The 27,859-nt window shown below is 40.7% G+C and overlaps 1 protein-coding gene across 4 annotated transcripts in view; it reads right to left on the bottom strand.

Annotated features, from left to right (window-relative positions):
* Nucleotides 1–1,471: 1,471 nt before the first annotated feature.
* CACNA2D1 (calcium voltage-gated channel auxiliary subunit alpha2delta 1) overlaps nucleotides 1,472–27,859 on the bottom strand; it is a 369,792-nt gene continuing 343,404 nt past the window's right edge. For 2 of the 4 annotated variants that reach the window (XM_081927647.1, XM_081927649.1), the window contains 13 exons: nucleotides 26,159–26,262; nucleotides 25,454–25,531; nucleotides 24,945–25,012; nucleotides 24,085–24,123; nucleotides 22,862–22,933; nucleotides 20,911–21,063; nucleotides 20,246–20,298; nucleotides 19,446–19,501; nucleotides 19,230–19,359; nucleotides 18,272–18,384; nucleotides 16,515–16,597; nucleotides 15,007–15,095; nucleotides 1,472–3,871 (listed from right to left, as the gene is read on the bottom strand). In XM_081927647.1, the coding sequence (XP_081783773.1) occupies nucleotides 3,835–3,871; nucleotides 15,007–15,095; nucleotides 16,515–16,597; nucleotides 18,272–18,384; nucleotides 19,230–19,359; nucleotides 19,446–19,501; nucleotides 20,246–20,298; nucleotides 20,911–21,063; nucleotides 22,862–22,933; nucleotides 24,085–24,123; nucleotides 24,945–25,012; nucleotides 25,454–25,531; nucleotides 26,159–26,262 (1,075 nt within the window). In that variant the 3' untranslated portion in view covers nucleotides 1,472–3,834. The remainder of the gene's footprint in view (nucleotides 3,872–15,006; nucleotides 15,096–16,514; nucleotides 16,598–18,271; nucleotides 18,385–19,229; nucleotides 19,360–19,445; nucleotides 19,502–20,245; nucleotides 20,299–20,910; nucleotides 21,064–22,861; nucleotides 22,934–24,084; nucleotides 24,124–24,944; nucleotides 25,013–25,453; nucleotides 25,532–26,158; nucleotides 26,263–27,859) is intronic. The other 2 variants (XM_081927648.1, XM_081927650.1) reach the window with 1 other exon arrangement.

The raw sequence follows: 27,859 nt of genomic DNA, 5'->3' as shown, positions 1-27,859 counted from the left end.
TCTAATTTTCAGATATGTTTGTCAGGATTCTCCTATTCTCCAGCAAATGACATTTAAGCACTGTGAAAGCAAGCCAGTTGCCTGGATCATCTTAACAAACAGTAAATATAATTTCCAACAGGTTTCTGATCAGTTAAAAATTGTTGGTTGCTTCCACAGTCACTGAAACCTTCCTTTCCGCTAGAAATGCAATCACTAGATTATCCTCCAAGACCTATTTCCATGACTAAGATCTCTCTCTGCAGAAGTCCCCTGCAGCGTTAGTTAGAAGCTTCTGCCTCTACTTGATTTCTGTTCAGTGCAGCCATGGCATTACTGATGGATTTCTCTTCAATTAGTTCAGCAAGTTTACAAGTAGTTTCTTTCATTTATTTTCTTCTTTACTGTGTATTTTAAAAAGATAAGAATAATGAGAGAAAGCCACTGATTAATCTGTCCCCCTTGCAGGGAACAAGAGGTGATTAATTAAGGAACAATGAATGTCCCAGTTTTACTGAACAAGAAACAGTTAGAGGCAGCACCAGCAGGATGTTCTAATGAAAGTCACAGTAGCCCTGAAAAACCTCCGTAGTGTTTTGCTGGTTCACACTAGCAGCTGACGTTGCACGTATGCTTGAAGTAATCAAAATGTTTGCCCTAAAGCAGGACTGAAAAAAGGTGGGAGGATAATGCAGAAATACTAGAATGCAAGGGGCTGATAGTGAACATCTGGCTCTACCATAAAAAGTGAGTGAACACTGAATGCCAGAATAAACTGCCAGTGTAAACACAACCTTTGCTAAAATTCTTCCCTATACATTTACCAATTGTCTTACCAGTGCTTAATGTCATGCTATAACTTACCACTTGATAAATGGCCCTCTATATTCACTAGGGCTGCATCTAATGTTCATATGCGAACCCTTGTTTGTGTCAACATAGTGCTTGTGGGATGTTATGAAATGCACTAAATCCCCTCTCTCTCTCTTTTCAAGGCCACTCTCTATTTTGCCTTTTTTTGACAGCTGTCTGCTGGCCAGTTGGTGGCTCGTTCTGCACCATTTTTAAATTCACGAGCTTCTTCAAGCTGATGTTATCCCAGCGAATTGTCTCAGCACCCTAAGAGATTGTACCTAAATAGGGGACTTCTTTGTGAGTCCTTTTGGGGGACTTTCCGAAGCTGGGCTGAGATGATTTTCACTACTAAAATCTTGGGAATTAAGAAGAGGGATTGTTGTATCCCTCATGCTCTGGTCAAGTTCTCTTAAACACCTGTGCCCAGCCATTGTTAGGCGGAATGCTGAAGCAGGTGGACAAATGGCCTGATCCAGCAGAGGAATTCATAAGATGCAGCTCTTCCCACTAGTCTAACCATCCAAGGCACAATCAGCTCCTAGCAAGATGAAGTCGAATTCACTCCAACGATGTTGCAATTTTACTCCTAATACATTTCAGAAAAATAATAATGAAAACACAATACTTAACTGCCACCTGTTGGTGTGTGTGTTTGTTTGTTTGAAACTAAGATGCAAATGAATACTTGCCAAACAAACTTTCCTGCCTCGTGAGTGTCTTCTTCATAAAGAGAATATTAGTTGAGATAAGCTAATCATTCTGGCTCTGATGATATTTGGGTAAAGGCAACAAAAGTGCAGCAGAATGAGACTATCCTGAGTTATTTCCTTTCCACCATTTTCATGTTTCCTTGGGATTACACAACTGCTTCCTACAAATCCATTGAAACTGTTCTTTTATTTACAACCACATGACTTTACAAACAAGCTGTTAAAGAACTGTGCTCATGATGTTGCTCTTCTATAATCTCTGGTTTTCATAGTAAAGCTAGAAGCAAGGGTACTTAAGAAGAAAATAATTCAATGTTGGACAAGACTAAAACCAGAAACTTTAAATCCATATATAAATATGGATTGGGTGTTGTTGTTGTTTAAAAAAACTGTCATTGCATATGAATGCATTCCCATTAATTTTCATAGAAGTTTGGACTCAACGTTATATGAGAGTCATTTAACAGCACTATTATATTACATTTTTTAAAATAAAAAAGTGGGGTTTCTTATACAAAGTAAATAGCACACTGCAGCTGTTAGCAGATTTCTACAATATCAGTAAAGTTAAACATTCATTGGTTTAGCTGTCTTGCAATACTGGTTAGTTCTGAAATATATGAGGGTGAGAGAACATATTTTATCCTGCATCTACAGTATTCTTTACTGTTATTTTCCTTCACCTATCCGATTCATCACCAGGTTTGTATAAAAACAGTATTTTTTATTATTGACAATCAAGTATCATTGAACATACATACAGATTCAAGGCTCCCCATTTGTTCAGGTTTTGCTACTGTTTTAGTAAAATTCAGCACAGTTTTAGTTGAATTCAGCACATTTTAACTGTAAAATAATAAAAAGGTGAATGCTTTATAGGTACTAATAGGTAGATACTAACTGCAATGGAAACAAACAAGAATCTACCAGATACAAATCTGAGCATACATGCTCTTCAAAACTAAATGCCTGTAATTTGATTTCATTTATTTAAAACACCTGTAGATAGAATTTTAGGTGTTTTCACCTGCATAAAACCCATTTTTCCTTATTTGTGCAGACAGATAAACGTACCATACCCCCTTTCCACTTTTACATTGCACAGTATATTCAGATATCTGTTTAACAATATATAACTTAAGATCAAATTGCATCACATTGCAATATTTGGTTTCTCACACAACAAAAGAATCACTCAGTTACCTTTTCAAAATAACAAAAACAAAAAATCCCAAAACCTATACTCTACCATCAAAAGAATAAAGGAAAAAACCAAACTGAAAGAAACAGCAAAAGTAGCAGCTTCAACATCATGCAAAATACCCTTGGAAACCAACGTTCAATATTCACGAAGACATTTTTATTCACAAACTTTGTGTCTGAACATTTTGGAGGACTTGGCTAGCAGTAAGTCATTGTTCTGCGAAAAGGAACCTTGATGTGGACATCAACAACTGTGCAATGAGGAAATGGACACCAAATTTGGGATGAAAACCACATTTTCTGCCGAAGGATGACATTCTCAAAAACTCTTCTACTTAGGCATTATGTTGTTTAATTTTTGCCTTTTAAAAAATTGTATTCATTTCATGAACCTACTCAACCTGGCCACCCTTTTAGACTAATTTTGGCTGGGGGGAATCATTCATCATAAGGCATTTTAAGTCATGTTTAATCTCTGTAGAGGTCTAGCCAGTCTGAAACAACTCTGGATCAAAGTCTATTTTGCATTCTGGACACAAGTGATATTGAAAGCAGACATTAAAACATCAGTACACTAAATAAGAGTGCTAAGGAAATGGCCGGGTTTCCTTCTCCCCCTTACAAAGCATTCATGTTAAAGAAAAAAGAGTGCAACCAATTGAAAACTCAGGTCAAATTAACCGAAACCATGTCATCACCTTTTAAAGGGGAGCCCTTTTTACAGAAGTCTTCAAAAGCACAGAAACCGCAATTCTTCAATAAAGCACATAGAGAATTCAGTTCCAATGGCCTAGATGATGCAGCATTCACACACGTTTACAGATCTGACACGCCAACATGCAGTCACGATGGGTGCCTTCAGAGTCTTTCCCAAAGAATATATCAAGTAATGGGCATTGCCATTGATCTGCGGTCTGAGCAGACGGACCCTCCTTTTCCAAATGAAATGGTGGGCTAACATTTTGGCAGGATCTTGATTTATTACGCAGGTTTTGGTTTTAACAGGGTCATAACTGGCAGTGTCTGCTGCCAGATAACAGCCAGAGCAGGATAAGCTGAATTCCTACCATAGACCATAGTGATGGGCTCAATCCAGAGACCCCACCACAGTCTGACGCATCCTCCTGTAGGCAAAAAAGAAAAAGAAATAAAGAGATTTGTCAGTATTGGCTGAAATTACTAGCCAGTTCCAATAGCTCTCTCACCATGTGATGACTCGCGTCTTTTATCCTCACAGAGGTGACCCACATGAGGACCAAACTTTTAACAGGTTCACTAAAGTATTTGCATCCAAAATGAGCAGCTCTTTACCCTAGGAAGGGTAAAGTCAGATCATTAACATGTGTGCCAAAGTGCTCTGACACATGGGCCCAGCCCCTGGGATTGGTGGTGACTGCCTAAACTCAGTTTGGTCACCATTCAAGGTGCCAAAATGCAGCTGTTTGTCACCATTCAACTTGCAGTTATATGAAAAGGGTCTTTGACTTACTTTGGAGAGTGATTTTTGTCACACACTCCCCCCCCCCAACTTGCAACTGACAGAAGTCAACACATACATATTTTAATCTGCATGGAAATGTTAATAGAACACAATCACATTACACACCTTACCACAGCAAAACACGTTCACAGGGTTATTCTTGCAGCTTAGCACATGTACAGTATGCATGTACATTCAATTAATAAAGAACTTGTGTTCTTAAAAATAACAAGTGCAGGTTAGTTGTTACCGTTGCCATTTGTCAATTTGTAAACACATGTTTAATTCAGTCATAGCCGGTTCGGAAGCAATTACATCATATGACTCTGGCTTACACCATCAGACCACTGGCCCATTTGTTCCAGTGTTGTCTTGCTGGTGGTGACTCTTTGACTTTCAGGTAGATGCTCCTCCCATCCTTTTCAACAGGCAATGTCAAGGATCAAACCTGTGATGTAATGTCTTCAAAGTAAGTGCTTTAATGTGGAGTTAAGGGCGCTCCCTAACCTCACATCATATTGGGATTTATCGTGTCCCTGTCACGTGATAATGAAAAGGACTCAGTAACTGGGTGCACAACTCACTTTTCAGATCTTTCTGGTTTTATTCAATTTAGTTGGCAACTTGCACAAGCCTCAAAGGTTTTGATTGCTTCATCTGAACCTGCCATTGAGCTTCCCTAGCCTGCATTGGTCCAACTCAAACCAACCAGTACTGGTACCAAGAACAACAGCTTCTTTTCCCAGTCACCCAATGGGACTCAAATATATTTGTCTAAGTCTAAGGAATAAATTGAACTTGGGAATGCTGTTTTATAGCTTAGTTAAATTATTAGCAGCAATCGTTTGGTTGCAGAAAGAATTGTGATTGGTTCTTTACAGAATGGGAAATGCTTAGGTTAATAAAAACCAACATATTGTATCTTTCTCTCCCCTTTCCTTTTTTTTACAGAACACAGACAAAATTGCAAGATAATTGGGCAGAATTGTCCAAAATTGTAATAGGTTATAATCAATGCAGAGGTCATGATAGACCTGCTAATTATCATTGGATAGGTTGGTTGATTTAAAAGATTGTTTACTTTTCCTAGTTTGTATGTCTCTCTCTCTCTCTCTGCTTTTGGTGGCAGTTGATGTAAGTCTGTTCTCCCCACGGATGGAGGGGGGTGCCTGCTCCATTTTGTGGTCCTTTCACTTTCTCCTCTTTTAGAAGTTAACAGCCATTTTGTGTTATGCCATGCCCCACCCCCACAGCAGTCACCTTTTGACTGGCACCCACAGCACATTCTCAGAATTCCAAATGTACCCACTGGCCCAGAAAGGTTGGCAACCCTTTTACTAAAACTAGACCATATTTCAGGAGCCCTGGATATTTTATCTTCAGAAGCACGTCTACATTTCCCCTCAGGAGACCAGGACAGCTTAGGATCCTTTGAATCCAAGCCACTTTCCAGAATGCCAATAGTTCTGCTTTTGGCCATTCCAAGCTTGGAATTCCAACCTTGGTTGGGCCAGGGTTTCAGAGTAGCTGAGTGATGGAGATGAAGTATTTGACACTGGACCTGAATCTCAAGTCTGCCTTTTAACACTGGAAGGTTGGAGCTGCAGTTTAAGCCACTGGGACACCATCCATAAGTTTGCTCCCCCCCCCCCGCACTTTCCAAATCTAAATACTTGGGTATTTACTTTATTTCAATAATGCAGGTAATGTAAAGGACCCCTGACAATTAAGTCCAGTCGCGGACGACTCTGGGGTTGCGCCGCTCATCTCACTTTATTGGCCGAGGGAGCTGACATTTGTCTGCAGACAGTTTTTCCAGGTCATGTGGCCAGCATGGCTAAGCCGCTTCTGGTGAAACCAGAGCAGCGCGCAGAAATGCCGTTTAGCTTCCCGACGGAGCGGTACTGATTTATCTACTTGCACTTTGACGTGCTTTCGAACTGCTAGGTTGGCAGGAGTTGGGACTGAACAACAGGAGCTCACCCCATTGTGGGGATTCGAACCGCTGACCTTCCAATTGGCAAGCCCAGAGGCTCAGTGATTTAGACCACAGCACCACCCACGTCCCGCAATAATGCAGGTACCAGTTAATAAAGCCATCAGGAAAATGTTGCATTCTATTTGGCACACAACCCTATCTGGAATAAGATCAGATAATATACTGAACTTTTAGGGTTGTTTAGTTTGGCTCCCTCTTCCACTCTTTGTGTCTGTGTTGTGTCATGCTGTAGCAGAGCTTCTTTCATGAAAATAAACAAAGACCAATTGGTCTTTCCTCAACTGATTAAAAAAAACCTCCTCCTCCTTTAGTACCTTAAACACAGAAATTTATTTACTAAGATTATACTACCAAGCTGTTAACTGAGTTTGAACATTTGGTGCTGAATATGAAATTTTATAGGAGCCTGTTAACTAAATGTATGGATTCTACTGATAATAAAATGAAGCAATATATAATCAGGTAATGAGAAAGAGTTCTGGAGATGCTCAAGTTAGAAGAACATTGGAATTATATATGCAAGTTTCATCATAGCTATTCTTTACACATATTTTTGAGAGGAGACTTCTAGAAAACTTAAACCTCCCAAATTAACAAAAATGTATGCTGTCTGGGAATTGTGTAAGATATCGTTGAGTGGATGCCACCTATCTTCACACATGGTGGAGACATAGGAGGCTGAAAATATATTGGCAAAATATATTAGGAGTGATTAAGAATATACATTTTTATAAAATCCAGTATAACCCATTAGTAAGCTTGTTCAGTGAACTAAAACTTACTCTGTTAGTTGACAGCCAGAATCTTTATTGGCAAAATTTTGGAAAAATGGCTCGAGTGGTTGAGAAAAGTGTTGCAGACTGCTTTAATGAATACGTTAACATGTTCCAGATGGTTGTGGGATGGGAAGCTATGCTCATCCAGTTGTTTTTCTGAAACTTGGTCTCCTTTTATAATTTTTTGGGATGGAGTTGTGCATGAAAAGAACATACGGCAAGGCACTTTAGAGCTGATTTAATATTATTTTGAATAAATGAAATATTTTGTTGTTGCTGCTGCTGCTGCTTTAACTCAGCATTACCTATTATGGCATGCCTCCAAATGTATTTCTGCCTGAGCAGAACACACTTTCTTTCATGCACACTTTCCTTTTTGATGATCCTGCCCACCCACTGCAGTTCCCCCATGTCTTCCCTGCAAAAGCTGCTCTCCTTAGGACTGTAGAACTTTTTAAAACAGTACGGGATGTGGCAGCAGGATCCTGCCTGATGCAAACACCTTTGGAAACATGCCTATGTGAGTAATGCTATTTTTCTTGTTCCATTTTTGATTTGTATCTTTTTAAAAATAATATCTACCATAAATGTTATCATTCAAAATTCTTAAGATCTTTTGCCAGTTCATTTGTTAAAGTTTTTCTAGATAGCAAGTGAATTTATTAAAAGAATTTTGAAAGCTCCCTTTCACTAAAAATGATATGTAATTTAGATTATGCGTATGAATGTTTGATTTTCAAAGCATCTGAAGATTTATACAAAGGGTAGATATGGCCCAGCCAAGATTAGAATGAAATAAAGAATTAAGAGACATGGACAAGGAAACTTCCAACAAGATAAGGAATGAAATATGTCTAAAGAACCAGTTTCTACTGTAACTTCTACTCTGCACTGAAGTATTTTTGGAATGACTACTGTGGAATCATCTGCACGGAAAATGCTGTTTCAGAACTTGTTATTCACATGAATTTTTTTAAAAGAAGAAAATATATGGGGATGACTGAATCCAACAGAACAGCTCTCAGATGTATGAATTCATAGGAATCTCTTCAAAAATATTTATCTGAAGGCAAACAGTATGTCAGAAGAGTGTGAGCATCTCAGCTCCTTGAAGTGTTGGAACTTGGTCAGTGTTTGCAATTTAAAATTAAAGGATAAATCTTTCCAGGTGTCTGTGTGAGTGAGTGTAGTGTAGTCCTACAGTCCTGAAATATTCAGTATGCCTCCAGAGACACAGAAAGCATACTAAACTGGGTTTGCTGTATCTCTATCTAATATTCCTAATATCTCTAAACCAGGCATGGGATGGGGCTTTGGAGAGAAACATCACTCTAGACTGGGTTACCCTCGGGGAGAACTGGATCTCTTAAGCTGGAGGAATGTACTGGGACAATCTTGTGGTGTCTCCTGTGGCACTTATCTTCTTTCACATTGGCAGAGGATGATCCACATAGTTTCTTGCTACACCTGTGTTGCTCACATGATTACTTCATGGAAGCAGGCATACTATTTGCTGATAATCTAAAAATGTGGCTTAGCTCTTTCAGCTTGTGTCTTTCCTAATGCAAATTTCTCTGCAATGGGTTTTTATTTGCTTGAAATGTACATGTGTCTAGAGATGAAGTTTGCCCAGTATTTCTGCTAGGAGGCTATTCTGCATTCATACTTAGTGCACATACAAATTCTGCAGAAAGGTTCTGTGGAACTTAATAGTGAGTGACTCAAGCAAGAGGAAGCCAAAAAACCCTTATAGATTTGCCTTCAGAAAGTGCAAATAACTCATAACGTTGGCAAAGAACTTAGTAGCACTTCTGGGATGTCCAGAGAATCATTGACCTCATTTAAAAAAATTAGTGTTAAAATGCACATCCAAAAGAGATCACATGTAAGCCCCTGACTCAATATGTTATTGTAGCTTTGCAGGATCATTTAACTGTGGGTAAAACCTCAGCGCCTAGGACTTGCCGATCGTCAGGTCGGCGGTTCAAATCCCCGCGGCAGGATGCGCTCCCGCTGCTCGGTCCCAGCGCCTGCCAACCTAGCAGTTCAAAAGCACCCCTGGGTGCAAGTAGATAAATAAGGACCGCTTTATAGCGGGAAGGTAAACAGCGTTTCCGTGTGCTGCGCTGGTGCTGGCTCACCAGAGCAGCTTCGTCACGCTGGCCACGTGACCCGGAAGTGTCTCCGGACAGCGCTGGCCCCCGGCCTCTTAAGTGAGATGGGTGCACAACCCTAGAGTCGGACACGACTGGCCCGTACAGGCAGGGGTACCTTTACCTTTATAGCCTTTTGTTGCTCCCGAACCCAGGGCTAATTTCAGAAAAGAAATTAGTTAGGCCTTTGTCAGCACTGCCCCCCTCCCATTAGGAAATGAAAAAGAATTAATTAAGTCGGAAGAGTAAAATTAAAAGCGACAATGTGCTTTCTCTGGGCCTTCTACTTGTGTGTTTGTGCTCCTCCTTCTCCTCACTGCGTCAGGCAGCTTCGAGCTCCACCTGAGCTTACGGCATTCTGGAGCCTGCTCTGCTAGGAACAGGTCTGGGCATTGAGAAGGAGGCTGGAGATTTAGCAGCCGTGTTTAGCTGTTGGTCTTTTGCAATATTCATGACAAAAAGTTTTGAAGCATTCAGAGATAACACTTGTTTACACAATTTGTTATTGGGAACTGTTTAGTTTTCAAAAAACATGGCTTTTCCATCCATTTAAATTTTGGTTCATTGTTTTGTGAGGGTGATGTTGCACTAAGACATGCCAAATGCCCGTTAAAGCCCTTAGTGAGTACATCTCTGCCAACACATTTTTTAAAATCAAAATTAATGGAGAAGTTTTAAATTAAAAGTTTGTTTTGCAGGTTGTCATTCTTCCTATGCTGCAAGTTTCAAAATTGTCACCAGCTGCATGAGGTCTCTCCTAGTCAGGAGACTGCCAGTTCCGCCTTCCACTCCAAGAAACCTATCACTGTGCTGTGCCATCCGCAGGTTGGGATCCTGCCCAAGAAATCAAAGCAGAACTGGGAAATACACATTTCTTGTGAATGATCACTGTGGTTTAGTATATCTCCTGATTCATTTCCCCTCCTGAGTGCTTCTCAGCCAATGATACACTGACAAGTGATTATGAGGAAGGGACAGTTGTGCTCTCCTGTTCAAAACGAATTGTGTTGCTTTAAGTCCAAGCCATGCTTGAGGCAGGCTGGGCAGAGCAGGGCACAGAGGATGGTTTCTCTTTCTCTAACGCCCGCTTCATGCATTACTTGCAGCGGCACGATGGTGTGGTTATGCATGGTACTAGTTATGCACAACCCAAACTGGGAGGGAGTGTTGCAGGTGATGTACATCACTCAGCACAAGTATCTTGCAGAAGTTGCAGGCATTAACGGGAGACAGCTTGGGTGCAATCGAGGGAGAGCAGCAATTCAAGGTAATGTCTGAAGGAATAAAAATGGCTGCTGGTGCATTTTGTATGTTTCAGTGGGGTCTTGCAAGGAATTAAATATTCAAGGCTTCACTGGGATGACTTCACTGACCTCAAGAAAAGGCCGGGCCTGTACTCCCATATGAAACATGTAGGAAAATTAAGCAGGACCCGTTTTCAAATTGCACTCACCTAGTAAAACAACCCCCCTGTAGTGATTGTGCCACACTGTTGCTCAGGGGCACCATCTGGGTGGGGGCAGGGGGCAATCCCACCATATTTTCAAGGAAGGGGTCAGGCTCCTCCAGAATTCAGGGCCCTGCCACATCCCTTTGAGGATCACCAGGGAGGGGCAGTGCAAAGCATCTTCGCCCCACACATCCCTTTGATGTTCACCAGAGCGCCTTCTCAGAGCAAAAGAAATGCCTGTGGAAGGGGTTGCACAGGGTGAAAATTTCCCCAAACAGCTCCCCCTGAAGCCCCCCCCCCCATTCTCTTCTCAGGTTCTGGAGACCTTGCTGAATGGAGTGGATTATGAAATGACAGCGTAGAGGAGAAAATGAGGATCACTGAAAACCTGCCCACAGAAGGTGTCATTTGGGGCCATTTCCCCCTTCCTCCTCATCTCAACCCCATTCAGAAGGGTCTCCTTATCCTTGGTAGAAGATTGGGGCAGGTGGCTTCTGGATAAAGAATGGGGTGGGATAGTTTTCATAGAATCATAGAATTGTGGAGTTGAAAGTGACCCCAAATGTCATCTAGTCTAACCCTCTGCAATGCAGGAATCTCAGCTAAAGTGTCCATGACAGGTGGCCATCCAAACTCTGCTTAAAAACCTCCACAACCTCCCGAGAGATTCCACTGTCAAATAGGCTCTCACTGTCGGAAAGTTTTTCCTGACGTTTGGTCGGAATCTCCTTTTTTTGTAACTTGAAGCCATTGGGGCACAGGTGGTCTTTTTGTTTCATGCCCGTAGAATAAAGAGTGTTTATGGGTCTATTTAGAATACGAAGTTAATTTTCAACAAGTTATCAAACAAGCTGTGCACAACAGAAGGTAAACAAATGCCAGAAACTAATTTGTCTCCCATCCCCAATATCTTGAAGAAACAGTGCATCTCTAGAGATGGACATCAGATATCAAGTCTAGCAACTGTTCTTAAGGTGTGTGTGTGTGTGTGTGTGTGTGTGTGTGCCTACATGCACAACACAAACAGAAACCCATTCCCACTTTTATGATTTTTCTCTATTCAATGTTAAGAGATGGCCAGGATGATGTCTCCCTCTAGTGGGACTCTGGGAAGATAAGTTAAGGGTAAGGATTGATATAAGAGCAGTAGGGCTGCTCTGGAAATACCCTCACTACTTGGAGTCCAAATGTACCTTCCTTCTCCAAGCTTGACCTCTGAAAACTGGAGTCCTGCAATCCTAGAGCAGAAGCAGTGATTGCCCAGCAACCCTGACCTTCCTAAGAGAAAACCTGCTCCCCTCATTTCCTGGAGCAGTTTCCTTTTTAAACCAATAAAGGTGAAGAATTAAGAACTGAACATTCAAACAGTGTTCTAAAAATGCAATATGCCTCACTGAACTACATAGGAAGATTCAGACAGATGACTAGAAAACACTTCATTTCCTGGAATCAGTTTGCAAAGCAGCTAAAAAGTTTTATGTGAGCCATGTTCATGTTTCATCCATCTTCACCCCAGTTCAGCAGGCATACAGTGTTTGTAATCAAATATCCATTATAGGGCATATATATACAATATTCTGTATTATATATTACATAGTAATATATTATATAGAAAAATATGCATTCTCACATACCAGTATAATTAGTATATAGCTCTGCAATATCACAAGCTATGTCTTTGTATGTAACGTCCTGGTTGCTCAAGGCATCTTCAGATGCCACATAGTGCAGCAAATTATGCTGAAACCAAGTTGGTCGGGGTCTGGCGAAACCAACAACCTCTAAGCAGTTTACAAGAAAATACAGATAAAAATACTGATAAAATCACCAGCAGATAATGTAAAGTTATCAAACTTTAAACAAGTAGATAATGTAAAGTTATCAAAATCAACAATTTAAAAAAACAAATATACCTAATAAAATTAAGTATTTGTTTTTAGTTTGAGCTTCCCAGGGGAATCCTTTCCTGGGGAATCTGGTTTTTGTTAGAGCTTCCCGTAAATTAAATAAATAAGAAAAGAGTTTGTTAATCTGTGACAACTTCTAGCTGTGACTCAAATGCACCGAGATGGCATTTGAGAAGAACTTGGCAGAGATGAGCCCTTATTAGAGTAGCTTTAAGAGCAGTTGTGGTGGTACATAAAAAGGCCAGCATATGCTGAGCTCTGCAGCCTGAGTTAGCATGACCAGGACCACCTCAGCCCATGGTAACAATGGCTGGAAGTTAGCCAGGTCATGCGCTTACCAGGTGATGATCAAAATCCCATGGGGCAGGGTGCACTGTTTTCACCAGATACTAGAACCACATGTGTGGGAGAGATTCGCCATACAAAGTGTGCCAGCATTTGCACATAGAAGACTCCATGTGAAGCACATAGTTCACATGATGCACTAGGCTTGGGTGAAGGAGAGGCACACCTGTTACTTCACTAGATTAAATGAACATCTACCAGATAAGTGAATGAATGAGGCCACTCACTTATTTCTAAGGCAGGGGGTGGGGGTGGCCTGAGGCCATAGGGTTGAAGAGTTTGCCCTATTTGAAGGATGTGTTTTGCAGCAGGTAAAATTGCCTGAAAATGTGGACTCATCTATACTGGTAAAGATGGCAGTGTGGAGTCCCGTTTTTCTCTATCGGTTTTCCCTGTTTAAATTTAGTGCTTTAAACTGAAACACTTCTTTGATGTGTCTAGATCCAGCCTATTAAAAGAAGGATTAACCTTGTCTATAAAACATACAATTTCCAACAACCAGGATCCTGTCCTCAGCACTATGCACAAATAAGGACTGAGGGTTTTCAGGGTGGAATGACGTAGTATATGGGAAAACACATGTTTCTCAACCATTTGTCAGATGACATTAATGTAACGGGGCATTTTGGGGGGAAGAGGTTCCCCATATGGGGCTCGTCAACCAGGCTAGGTAGCCCATCTAGTAGAAGAAAAATTCTGGTCCTAAACCTTTGCTGCCTGGCAGGAAATCATCTGGAGAAGAAAAGGCTCAGGAGTAAACCCTAAGACAGTTGGATAGCACCATGTACGCCTCCTATGGGCAACTCCTGCAGCCAAGCTGGTGTTTTCCTTTGGACCACATCAGTGGGGCCGAGAATGGGTCTCGTCATCTAGGCAGCCTAGGACTTCTATGGACACTGCCCTGGGGAAGTAACTTGAGTGCTGCTAACACAGCAGTTTGACTTTACCCCCAGAAGTGCACTCCATTGACTCCGAAGTCAGACGGAACCAGCAGAAGGGAAGGGGTGCTTAACTCCCCTGCCTTACTGATTAACCACTCAGAGGTGTGCCCCCCCCCCACAAATTTCTCTTTCGCTTCGCTTCTTCTAGCCTCAGATACCAACTGAGGGAAAATCACAGGAAAGTATGGTTCACAAGGAAAGAGCAGCTTAATATTACAAAGCAAGTTCAATGTTGAAAATATTGTATTTGCTTTGTAATGTGTAGTCCAGCTGTATGATTGTGAAAATGCCACAAGCCCCTTATTGAAAGAAAATGTTAAAAATGCATGCACTCTTAGGCAGCAACAGCTTTTTAATTTTAGCTCACTATATTTAAATATTATATTTAATATACTGTTTTTGTTTGCTTGTTTCCTTTGTTAGGCTCAGAAAAAAGGCTAGTGCCGGCATTGTGAAGTCGTACCTCTTAATGGGAACAAGAACAAAACATGAATAGTCTCTATTGTATTGGTTTCACAACCTTCCCAACAACTAAGAATGTCGGCATGACTCTAGTTTAGAGATTCAAACTTTTTCAGATTTCTTATCGTGGATACAAAATAAGTAACAATGGATTGTCAGGGGCAGTTGTGGTGGTCCCTCTGGGCAAATTCCATCTATCCTAACTAGCCACCAGAAGTCCTGAGACTCAGAGAATGAGAAGTCTCTTATATCTTGAAACTTGCTAGGGACTGAACCTGGTGTGCTCTATCACAGACCGCTCCTTAGGAGCAACAAGGGTGGGCTGTGAAGTCTTCAAGTTAGCAATCTGCTACAGTGCTGGACCAGGAAAGAACAATAGGCAATACAGTTCTGTCCCAATGGGCCTCTTTAGAACTGTATCTGTCTTCCCCGATTATCCTTGGGAGTGCAGTCTCTCTACTTGCCACAGAGAGAAGGGAATGTCTAAATTAACTGAATTACTACCCAGAAGATTAAACCCTTTTCAAATAACCACAGACTCTCCCATTCAGGAAAGGAGGATGTGCTCCCAATCTATTCTCAGGGGGAAATAGCTCCTGAACAAGCCCAATAAATAAATAAAGCCATTTGCTCCAAGTTATTTCCCCCACCACCACCCCAATTAAAACATGTTTCTGTGATACACTAACAAAAATGCTAAACTTTGAAAAACAAAATGAAACACAAAATTAGAGAAAGTAACTGACCATCCACACCACATGAAAACTTGCAGAAAAATGGAGATAGGAGCGGACATCATGGCAGAGGCACGACTCGTTGTGCATATAGGCTGATCCTATTAATAACGGGCAAAATAGCAAGTAGAGGAAAGGAAAGAAAACACAGAAAGAAACACATACAAGATGAGATTTCATGCAGTTTGCTGGCAGTTAGCAGAGTTAATGTGAAAGCATTCACCCAAGAGCAAAGAATTTCACAGTGAGGATTGCAAAGTAAACTTAAGTAAAATATTACAGTAATACAACTACAGAAGACACAGTTAACACAGATAATAGCACAACAAGCTAGTGAGCAAGACTCCTTGTACTTTCACACACAACAGATCCAGGATCAAGAGCATGGAGATCAAGAGCTAACAGTTGTTTCTCCCAATATTGCCGCCAACTATCTCCAGCACATGAATGTTTTCTTACTGTTAAAATTGGGTGCTCCAATGTTCTCAATGTGGCAAACACTTTACAACAAAAAATACCCATTTGTGTTCATGTTCTTAAAAAAAATATGTATAGTATAGTCTAGATCTGGGACTCTCAAATTTTGGTACAGGAATAATTTCTACCAGGATCACCAACTCTAGTGGCAGAAGAGGCATTGGGTTGGATCATTAGCAGGAATGGGAGGAAAGGGGGATTCCCTGAAAGAATCTTGGAAGGTGGTGCTTCCTATCCAGAAGCCCAAGTCAAGGGCTGATGGGCCACAGGGCACACCAAAAGCAGTTCACACCATGGAAGACTGCTAACCATGGTCAACCACAGCTGTCAATCAACCGGCAAGTGGGTTGGTTGATCATTGGCTACACGCCCAATGCCAATGCCAAATAAAGTTGTGGTCTAATTTCAATCCAACACATACCTCATAGTCTTTACTCACTACCTGCTTGCTCCTCAACCACCTCACTGTCCATGGAACCACAATATGGCAACCCTTACAATTAATCCAATTAATCTCGATCAGGGGCTGTGAACCTGTTGGACTTCCATCTTCTCTGACCAGGCTGGGACTGAAACATCTGGAGGGCCACAGGTTCCCCACCCCTTACTTTTGATCCACTAGATCTACTATCCACAGGGAAAACTGGGACCAGGCAACTACACTGCATCTTCAGGACAAGAAGAAAAGCCACAGAGTTTTCTAGGCATTTTTTTCAAAGGTTCTGATGACAGGATTTCCAAGCAGTTACCATGATGCACAGAATGGTAGCAAATATTGCCCTACCTCCCTCTTTAAAAGAATCATGTGTGAAAGCACAGCAATTGCAGAAAAGGCAACGGAGAAAAAAAAGCAGCTGTTAATTTTATGTTAATCATGGGAACATTTGATATAGAGTGACTATGATTCAGAGTCAACAATCAATTTAATGGAAGATAGGTTATCATCAATGGGCATTTCAAGGTGCAAAGTAATCATTTAAAAAAACTTTTTTTTTCTAGTGCAGGGAAGGCATTTCCTCCATTTCTTAGAAAAGCAAACTTACGTCAATATCATCATCAAAGCAGACATCGGGCCCTTTTCTGTATCTGGGTTGCTGAACCATTTCACAGGGGTTTGGGCCCTCATCTGAATGTCAGTTAAGGAACATGGATAATGGAATGCTCACATTTGCTAGAAGAAGAAGAAGAAGAAGAAGAAGAAGAAGAAGAAGAAGAAGAAGAAGAAGAAGAAGAAGAAGAAGAAGACGACAAACTAGAAAACACAAAGAGAGTGAGGAATTGCAGGGTTTGAACTGGGAGCCTTACCTAGTGAGGTGCTATGGACTGTGTGTGTAGAGACTAGAGATGTGTGAGACCCCTCAATAAACTGTGTTTTTCAAGTGTGCCAGTTGAATGCTTGAGAAACTATGAAGGATTTTGGGTGTTCAGTGTGAACCCTTGGAAAGCCCTATTTAGCTACCATTCTGCCTACCCTGCCAGTCCTCCCCCTTCCCTAGTGAAAAAGGTTTTGTAGAGGGCATATCAGAGAGTGTGTGGCTCTTAACAGCACACTAGAAACCATGCCAGGCCTCTCCTTAGCTACAAATTTTATGTTAAAGTCCCACAATCCCCAGCAGGAAATGATGCTTCTCCTTCATTAATGGCAGCCAATTCAGTTCAGCCTATTTGAAGGACGCTGAACCTGGAGAATTTGGGTTTGTCAATTTGAGCTGGGAGAGACACCAGGTGTATAGACACCAGAGGCCAATCAAACACAGCAGGGGAAAATGGTGTACTACATCAACCCCTGAGTTATGAAGCCCCTGGATAGGCTAGACATCAAATAAATATTAGAAGCCTGGATTTATCCCTCCAGGTGCCCTTTTTATTCTGCATTCATGATTATATCAGAGCAGTTATATGTGATTCTGATTTCAGTACTGTTTGTGCCTGTAGTAGCTGTGGCAGACATACTGCTTTATTTCCACTTGCTGCATGTCCTATATCTTCCTGGTGAGATCTTGCAACTTTTCATACCACAGGCAACATATAAATTTAAGTTTAAAGTAGGTGGGAGAAAATGGTAACATGAAAGGGAATTTGTGTGATCCTAACTTGAAGATGGAGAGGATTGGGGCCGAAATATCCAGGCAAAGTGTGGGATTTAGAACATCTTTACTGTTTTCATGGTAGAGAAGACCATGGCCATTAATGTATGGCAAAGCAACATATCATGTACTGTACAATAAAAAATGGAAATTTTGGGCAACAATAAACTAATCAGGCCTGCTAACAGAAGCTAGCAGAAGAACTTCTGCTAGCGCAATGCGGCTTTCCTTCTGTGTGCCTAACAAATTGGCCTGGATGTTTTTGTGTCAGGAGAAGTCCCAGAACAATGCACAGGGGGAGGAGAGGGGAAATCAAGGAAGGAGAAATAATTGTGCTGCTGCAGCAATATCCTTAGTGGTATGTTGAATTCCCTCCTTTAAGTGTGTCAATCATTCTCTTAAGGGTTTTTGATTCCAACAATATTGTGTTTGTGTTATATATTAAGATCATCCAAGCAGGGTGCTAGCATGGAGTGGGTATCTCACATTAGATGAGAAATGGAAGATATACATGCCTGTGTTGATCCACTATTCACAGAAACAGTTTCCAGTCCAGGTGTGTGTGTGTGTGTGTGTGTGTGTGTGTGTACACTAACTCGTCCAAGTTTCAGGAGCAGCTAAGAATCAGATACTGGGGGTTCTACAGAAATGTGTGGTGGTGTTATTTTGTGAGCAAACACAAATTCAGTGTAAACTTAAACTTCAAAGGATACCAGGCTTCTCTGCTTGCATCAGTGGTCTTGTATCACAGTGACGGCACATATGTTTGGTGTCACTCATTATGAATACTAAATTTGTATTGGAAATCTTCTCTGCGTGAAAAAGTCTGCAAACAGAAATGAAGCACAGAACAAATGTTTAATGCTGGGGGGAAAGGAACTTGCAGGCAATTTTCTATAAGTACCTTTGACAACCAGGTAAACTCCAAAGGCTTAATGCAACTTTTGCACCATAAGCTACAAATAACCTGATTTTGTGCAAAGATCTCCCCACCTCAGTTGGGCAGTGAACAGGTATATAATATATATTATATATTCAGAACCTGTCTTCTGCTCAACAAAATCAAACCTTCTATTTCCAAGCAATATGGACTGTAAAACATGATGCCCATTGCTATTGAAGTATATATAAATGCAGCAAGGTAAACTCATCTTTGAGTGTCTTTACTAAGAGAGACACATTATGTGGAAATAAGGGAGAGAGCCTTTTCTGTGGTGACACCACAGCTGTGGAATATTCACCCCACAGTGAATAATACTGGCACCAATATTACAATCTTTTCAGTGCAAGGTTAAAACCTGTTTATTTGTTGAAGCATTTTGAGCATTTAAAGTGTTGTTCTGTTAACTGTTCTGTTGTTTCTGCTGTTTTAAAATGTGCTTTATTTGATTACCCGTGTGCATGTGGGAAGTTTTGGTATTTTATATTGGTAAGATTTGCTGGCTATTCCTTTTGTACACTGTCTTGTTATCCATAAGGATGAATGGTAGGTTAAAAAAAAATTAAGTAAATGCATCAATACACATCTATATTTATATCATCTGTATCTATATCTACTTCATAACTGATAGTTTCGCATGAATAACTCAGTTGCTTCTTTAATATCAGAACACTATTAAGAAAGCATCAGAGGCACTTGGCATAATTTCATAATTCTACGAAAATACCTACCTAGAACAGTTTATGCAATCTAAAATGCCATAAAATGATTTTTCATCATTGGCAAAGAAATACTGAGTTTGTACTGTAATGCAGCTCTGTTTTGATGGGATGGCACTGAAGTCTTCCTCCTCCATTTCCACTGTGAGAAAGAAAACATGTTCAGCTCTGTGAGAAGCTTGATTATAAAAGCAAAGGAATGTCTCTGACACCTGATTCGTCACTTACCCGCACTAAGAAAACGTGGGAAGGTGAGGCCCAGAAAGAGCTGCTGCAAGATAGACCTAGATACACAGGGGGGAAACAATGGAACAAGAGAGTAAGGAGCTGTGAGGAGGGATAGTGCCTAAATCAGGCAGGCTTTAGCTCTAGGAGTGGGGCAGAGAATTCACTGTGTGAACTGGAGCAGGAGATGGCAGAGCAACCCACAGAACATTCCTGGAATGGAAGAAGGGGAGGGATCGCCTAATCCTCTTTGAAGCATAGCTTTCCCTGTTTCACTGCATGGATTTGTTGAAATCTGCATTTCCCTTTTCTTCTTATTAAATGGTAACTGATCGCCTTTGTCTTTCCCCCTCTTTCCTACCAACTCTCTCCCTAAATTTCATTACAAAGAACATTTCAAGAAACCACTTGCAGATGAAAAGAACAATAACACCCCAAAGTCCAAACTGAGTCCAGACACCTCTGTGTCTGATATCATCACTGATAACCCGTTTTTTAAATATTCAGTCATGTTTGGGTTTCCTCTCTGGATTACCCTCCAATGCAGAAGTTCACTTTCATTGCAAAAAGAAGGGTTCTTAATTTATGTTGAGTTGCACACCTCGTAAATATCTTCAGGAACCTCTGGGAAAAGATTTTGTAGCCCTATTTTTCAGTGACATTATTTAATGCTCAGCTAAACTTGAACAAGAAGAATGTGGGGTGAAATCTCAGCTGGGCAAATTCATTCTGTATACATCGCTCGGTCAAGGCCCTCACATGTTCAAATGTATAATAAACCCTACCTGGAAAATTCAACTTACCAAGCGGCTGCAGAGGCCCACCACCCTAGATGTAACATGTCTGCTATCGTAGGCTAGAAAATAGAAGGCAATTGATATAAGGTTAGAATAATCTCTGAATGGGGGACAGTCACTGCTCTCCTGCTGTTCGTTGGACTACAACTTCAGTCATCCCTGACCCCTGGCCATGATGGCTGGGGCTGGTGGGAGGTTCAGTCCAATATGATTCCAAGGGCACCACATAGACTGGCCTGGTCTAAACACATGCAGGGATAATACTGACTGGGCAAAGGCAAGAGGTAAAAGTAAAGGACCCCTGGGCAGTTAAGTCCAGTCAAAGGGGTTGTGGCACTCATATCGCTTTCAGGCCAAGGGAGCCAGCATTTGTCCACAGACAGCTTTCTGGGTCATGTGGCCAGCAGGACTAAACTGCTTCTGGTGCAATGGAACACCATGACGGAAACCAGAGCGCACAGAAACCCGTTTATCTTCCTGCCGCCGCGGTACCTATTTATCTATTTGCACTGGTGTGCTTTCAAACTGCTAGATTGGCAGGAGCTGGGACAAAGCAACGGGACCTCACCCCGTCGTGGGGATTCGAACCACTGACCTTCTGATCAGCAAGCCCAAGAGGCTCAGTGGTTTAGACCACAGCGCCATCTGCATCCTGGCAAGAGGATACTAACCACATAGACAGAGCGGAGTCCGGCTCCTTGCTTTGCTTCTTCTTCTGGGTCACACACAGACTGATAGTCATAAGACTTGTTAAAGGCATATAAGGACATGTTGATGAGATTTCGCATGAGGCCAGGGTCAATCTCACCAAAGAATTTTCCAATCTAATGAAGGAAAAGAGATTGTTTAAAAAGAAAGAAAGACACTTCTCTTCAAACAGACTGGGAGACATAATAGTTCTGATATTTACACCCTGATAGGACTTAATGTGGCTTTCAGATTAAAAGAAGAATGGTTAAAAACACAGAAAAAACAATAATTTTAAAAATTAAATGTTATTTTTAATGTGTGTTTTTTTTAATTAACAAATAATGCACCCAGCAACATTTTGGGTGCAATATAGCTGACAATACTTGGAAGCTTTGGCTTGGGGCATCAAAACTGCCTGCAGAATGGCAATGAATTATTACAAATGCAAGGCTCTTCATCTAAGTAAAAAGAGCAATAAAAAAGGAGAAAGGACATATTAATTCAAAGTCTGAACCCAATAGTTAACTACTCTATAGGTATAGATTTAAAGAAGGCGAGATCTAGGGATGGAACATTACATTTTTTTTTACGTCAGACTAATCCACACAGTTGTTTTCTAATGTATGTCTCACTTCTGGATCTGAATTTGACTCAAGTTCCCCCCTCTCCTTCATTTTCATTAAAATACACGTTTTTAAAATGAACAACAAAAACTGTGTGCTTGCATATTATATACATTTCATGCACACATAAAGCTGTTTTTTTGTTTCCCTGACCTCCCTCCCTCTCCATCCCACACACCGGGCAGCAACTTCAAGTCCCCTCCTACTCCCAGTTCAGTCCTACTCACTGCACTTAGGACACACAAGGTTTGTTTTAGGCTCAGTCTTTCAGCTCAGTCAGAGAGCAGAGCAGGTGAGTTTTAAATTCAAAATTATATACTTATTGATGGTGTGTGCATAATAATGTTTTGAGTTTGTCTAGGAATCTGTATTCTATTTACATGTAAGCCACCTCTGGAGCACTTTTGAAAGGCAGGATATAAACTTTTTAAATAAATAAATTATTCTTATAGTTTAGAAGACATCTGAAGACAGCCCTGTTTAGGGAAGTTTTTAATGACTGATGTTTTAATGTATTTTTAAACTTTTGTTGGAAGCTGCCCAGAGTGGTTGGGGAAACCCAGCCAGATGGGCGGGGTATAAATTATTATTATTATTAGGGGGGACGCATTTGTGTAAGTTCATAGCAGAGGTTCATTTGATGCTCTTTTCAGTGATATGCATAAGGCAGGTGTGTATCAGCCACAACTAGAGACAAGTGAATCTGTCTGCTTTGGTTCCTCTCTGTTTCTCATTTTTCCAATGACTTCTCATTTCCACATCAGTCTTCCGGAAAACCCATCACTGAATTTCTCCTAAAAAGAGCATTTACATGCAACTTTGCCCAACATAGCACATTCATACAAAGCAATGTCCCCTAATGCAATGCATTTTAAAATCTTCATTAATGTATACATTTTAACCTAGTGTATAAATTTCTGTAAACGTGACTTGGCTGGAGAACTGCAATGCAAAATTCAGAGAAGTGCAAGTTTCAATGGACTGCTGTGTTTGGTTTCACCTAATGTTTCAAATAGTGAACATTAAGTTTGTACCCTGTTCTATTTCCATGTAACACACTGACATTCCCCTTCCAGATCTTTATGATCAAGGGTGGAGGAAAAAAGATTGGCTTGCACAGTCCTGTACTCTTGCCATGGATACAGATTCTGAATGAGAGAGTTGTCCTGGCCATTCTAATTTGGTTATTATGAAATCTGAAATCTTAAGTCAAATTCAAATCTTAAAGCTTGTAATTTGATTTGATAAAATAGACAGCACTTTGACTGTAAGACAACTTGATAGACAACTCGATCTGTATCACACTTACCTCTTGCATATCCCATTCCTGATTCGTCATCAAGAGAAATCCTCCATCATCAAGGATAACACAGTCAACATGCTGCAAGAAAGACAAGGAGGACAATGGGGGGGGGGAATTATTATTTGCTTTATAGTCACAATTCAGAACATACCGTACTTGTTGAGCAGAGCACCAGCCCCGTGCCAGCCTAAGGAGAATGAGTTTCACCACCTGGGTAAATGTGTATAGGACTGCGGTTGTAGTTACCTTTCTAGTTATAAAATAATAGTTAGCAGTTTTCCTAATGATCATATTACTCACTGAAGATAAACAAAAAGGGAGAAATCATTTGCTATTGCCCATCATTTCATGAAGAAAAGGCTACTGCCCCCCCCATCTACTCATAAACTGTAGTACTGGCACCAGTCACTCTCCTCTTGTAGCTGCTAAAGACAGAATTGAAACATATGCAGCTTTTAACTCTTATTTGTTTGATCTTTCTCTCAATACAGCACCAATTATTTCATTGCTGTTGTTTGCATTCATAAATAATGACAATGTTCTAATAATGTATTTTGATTCCAATTTTTGTTGTTGTATGATTGTTTTGATGGCAGGATCTTTATACTCAGTCGGATGCCGTGGAGTATAAAGAGAGGGGAATGAATATGAGTAGCTGGGATTGTTCATCTTAGTCTCAGTTTAGATGTGCACATATAAGCACATATAAGCACTCTGGATTGGTGCAAAGAAAACATGTCTCAACGGCAGCAAGATGATCATAGCATCAGAATTGTTGGAAGGGACCACAGGGGTCATCTAGTCCAGCCCCTTGCAATGCAGGAATCTTTCGCGCAACATGGGGCTTGAACCCACAACCCGGAGATTAAGAGTCTCGTGCTCAGAGCGTTTTCCAGCTGGAACTCCCCGGAACTCGGTTCCGACACCTCTCAGGTGGGCGCCATTGCCATTATAAGTGTACAAGGGGTTCAGTGTATATTCCAACACCTCTTTTTCTAGAAAAATAGCACTGCTCATGTTCTGCTGATTGAGGTACCCCAGGGAATGGATAATAGTATGATAATGCTTATCATTGACATAGCGTCTTTGTGCTTCAAAGCAAATATGCCATCCTTACAACAATCTTATAAGACAGGCCAGGATGCGGCCAGGAGTCCACCCTGTAGAGGCATCACCCACAAACATGGCTTCAGTATCTGCAAATGATTTATTCATGAACACATTCTTACCCGACTGTTCTTTTCACATCCACACAGTTCACTTTTGCACTGAAAAACAGACATATAATGCAACATATGAAACCTGTTCTTAAACCAAGAATGATGACATTCAATCTAGAGTTGTGCTCATGCTGCTTTTGTAGCCAGGTCAAATGTCAAGTATTTAGGCAGAATATTTACATTTGTCAAAATTCACCACTGTTGCTCAACAGCTTGCATTAACTGCCGTTGCAAGGCCACAGGACAATATTTCAAAACATTTCTAAGAGCCAAGAACTTGCACACTAATCCAACATAAAGTAAAATGCTCAAAGTCAGGCAAAAGTATTAGTTCTGCAACTCCTGAATAACCAGACTTCCAATGAAAGTTACATATGCTGAAAAAGGTACTTAGGAAGGTGGATTCTTGACAAATCTGGTAAGTAACTCGTCCTACTCCCAGATTTACTACTCTTGCCCACACATTCCTTTCTTCACCTTGAAGGGAATGTCCAAGGAGCTGGACACCCCACCCCTAGCAGCTGCTTATTCCTCCTTTATTCCTTCTTCTCCCACCCTAGATACATTTGAGGGTGCTTGGAAAGGAGGGAAAAGTGGGAGGACAAGCAGTGGTAGAATAAAGCAAGACTCTGTTTAGGCCATCTCTACTCAGCATGGTGATCAATCAAAGGCACTTGATGTTACTATTGGATATTGGTAACAATTATATCCACTGCATAACTTCTGCCCATTTATTTATGTATGAATGTTTGAATCAATATTTCCAATTGGATACTGAGCTGTAGCGGAGGAGCACACAATAAAACAATCCTAGATGTAAGTTGAAGTATTCACATTAATGCTCAAAAGAAAAGCTACAAGTTCCTCACCTGATTCTTTGTAGTGATTTTGGTGAAATTTTCCATCCAGTTGGTCACATTGATTTTTACTCCAACAACTAACAGGGAATACACAATATATAAGGGAAGTCAGTCAGTTAAGGAGGATATATGGTCAATGGTTTCAAATGCCACCAAAAGACCAAGAAAGACCAAGTGTTGCATCCCTCCATTCTTCTCCCAATAAAGGTCATCCATCAGGGCAACCAAGACCAATTTAGTCTCAATTTAATCTCAGGTCTGAACTCAAATTGAAATTGGAGAAGGTAATCAGTTTCATCCAAGAGTGCTTGCAACTGTCTTACCAATACTCTTTTGTTCATCTTCCCTCAAAAGGGAAAAATAGCTTTATTCAGAAATCTGTGGGACATTTAGCATGGTCAAAGAGACTCACAAGTAAGGTAAGTAATGAAGATTTGCTCTTTAAAACAAGAACTTCAGTTGCTGTTTACTATGTCCAATAACAATGGTCAAGAAATGTCAATATTATTCCTTCCCACCTGCAGGTTTCAGAAGTTTTCCATTGACAGTTATTTTCACAGCCTTGCTGACCATAATGCCATCTTCAGATACGCTTCCTGAGATAAGGAAGGAAGGAAGGAAGGAAGGAAGGAAGGAAGGAAGGAAGGAAGGAAGGAAGGAAACCCAAACATTTAATAGATGACTATGAAACAGTGTTGGTATGTCAGAGAGAAACCAAATAAATTGGGTTGTATCTGTTTGTAGATTAGGTTGTGCCTGTTTGCAATTCACCATGAATAGGTGGCTCAGTTGGTTAGAGCATGGTGCTGATAATGCCAAGGTCGTGCATTCCAATTCCTGTATGGGCCAGTTGGATATTTCTCCACTGCAGGGGGTTGGACTAAATGATCCTTTGAGTCCCTTCCAACCACACAATTCTATGATTCTATAAATGCCTCCCCAGGATTGTGCTATTGGATTAAAATCTTAACACCAGAGGAAGATCTAAGTCAGGGTCATGCTTCACTGACTCAACTGCAGCTTCCTACAAATCATTTGGCAACATTTCCTGACTTCTAGCTAAAACTTTTGAGAAACAGACATGCATAACTGCTATATGGTAATCTTCCTAGCCATTATGTATACTTTTCCAGATGTCTTCAACATTCCATACTTGTGTAATATGGATAGACCATACTGTATCTGGAGTTTAACAAGATACTTTTGGGTGCCCAGTGACTTACTGTTATAGAAGGGAGCTGTGAAGATGTAGTTTTCATTATCTAAGCTCCTTTTGTAGAAGCTCTCTTCATAGGTTTCAGGATTTTCTGTCCAATATTCTCCTGCACTGAACATGAGACATTAATGTCAGCTTTTTGTCTTAATTCTCACATGTTTTCTTATCCTGTGCGTGCCTAATCTGAAGGAAGCTCCACTGAATTCAATGGGGCTTACTCACAGGAAAGTGTGGGGAACATTTGGCCCTTCACATTCACCACCTGACCACTGACCCTGCTGGCCGGGGCTGATGGGAGTTAAAACAGCAGCGTTGGGAGGGTCTCAGGCTTCCCACCACTGGGCTCTAGGATTGAAATCTAAGGCTGCAAACCATTTATTTGGGAGTAAGGCCCATTGAAATTAACTAAATTTACTTCTGAGTAGACTGTAGGATTGTACTGTTTGTTAATGTTTCTGAAAACCTTAAAATGTGACTCATTGTAGTAATATAGCTCCCTACATATGTTCACATTACAGAAAATGGCTCACTCAAACAATACTAGACAGCCAGGATTCTACGTGGCGTAAGATCAAGAAGTCTCAGGTCCATGAGCTACGTATCCTATTTAATCTCCAGTCAAAATCCAAGCATCTACAGGAGACAATGAGCAATCTGGGAAATCCCATTATTAAGTCTGGGATCCATTCTGATTTCCAACTCTGAAATGCTGTGAAAACCTGAAACTGGTTACAGACATAAGCCGAGTGCTCAACTAATTCCACATGCCCAAAGGGAATTTGAGCTTATGTTTCTTGAATAGCAGCCTTTCAACACCAGCAACAAACCACTTTTGAAATCAAGGTACTTTTTTTAAAAAAAGTTAGTGATAAAGGATTTGTGTCTGCCTTTGTTTTCCTTTTCAGTTCCACAGGCTGTGTTCTGAGGAAGCTCACTGGATCTTGGCTATGCTATACAAGGAGGATTCAGCACAAACTTTCCTTGTTACATTTTGTCTTGTACAGTAACTGAATTTCAAAATATGAAAAACACGGTTTGTTCAAAATGTATCGACTGTAATTTATGAGAATTACAACTTTATAATATGCCAATCAAGGGCATATTATTTTCAATGTCTGGGTATGGGAATCAAACCTAGGGCATGGACATTGATTCCGAGTACCACCCTCTGTTTCCTCCCTAAGGATCAGAATATTATATTTGGGGTATTCAATATATTTGTTGTGAAGACTCTCACTTTAATATTCCATTACCAAGTGACAATTTCAATGGGGGCTAGCAAGAACTTCAGTTTCTATCCAACCCTGAGTTAGGCATGCTTAAAAAATTAGGTGACGTATGTGTTGTATATAATAATGTAATGTTATAATAATGTCATGTTAAGTATATATTGTTTTGTAATGCATTGATATTTATAATAAAATGATTTTTTTAAAAAGGCATGTTTAAGAAATTGATTTTGCCAGTGTCTCTGTTGTATTTCTGAAATATACTCAGAGTTGAGAGTGGATTTCATGCTCTTCATTCAGCTCATAGTGGTGAGGAGGAATGGAAGTTCTCCCAGAGTGTCTGCCTTATATACATTATTTACACAATGGGCCCCACGTGATTGGCTAACTCCGGGATTCTCCTGCAGGCCAATCAGGTTGCAGATTCCCTTCCACCTGGAGCTGGATTGGGTGGCTCCTGTGGACCAATCAGACTGCTG

The sequence above is a fragment of the Podarcis melisellensis genome, assembly GCF_964234715.1.
Source record: "Podarcis melisellensis genome assembly, chromosome: 10".
NCBI classification, from domain to species: Eukaryota; Metazoa; Chordata; class Lepidosauria; order Squamata; family Lacertidae; genus Podarcis; species Podarcis melisellensis.
Note: the sequence above shows the minus strand (reverse complement) of the source record. Positions and strands in the feature narration are given on the sequence as shown.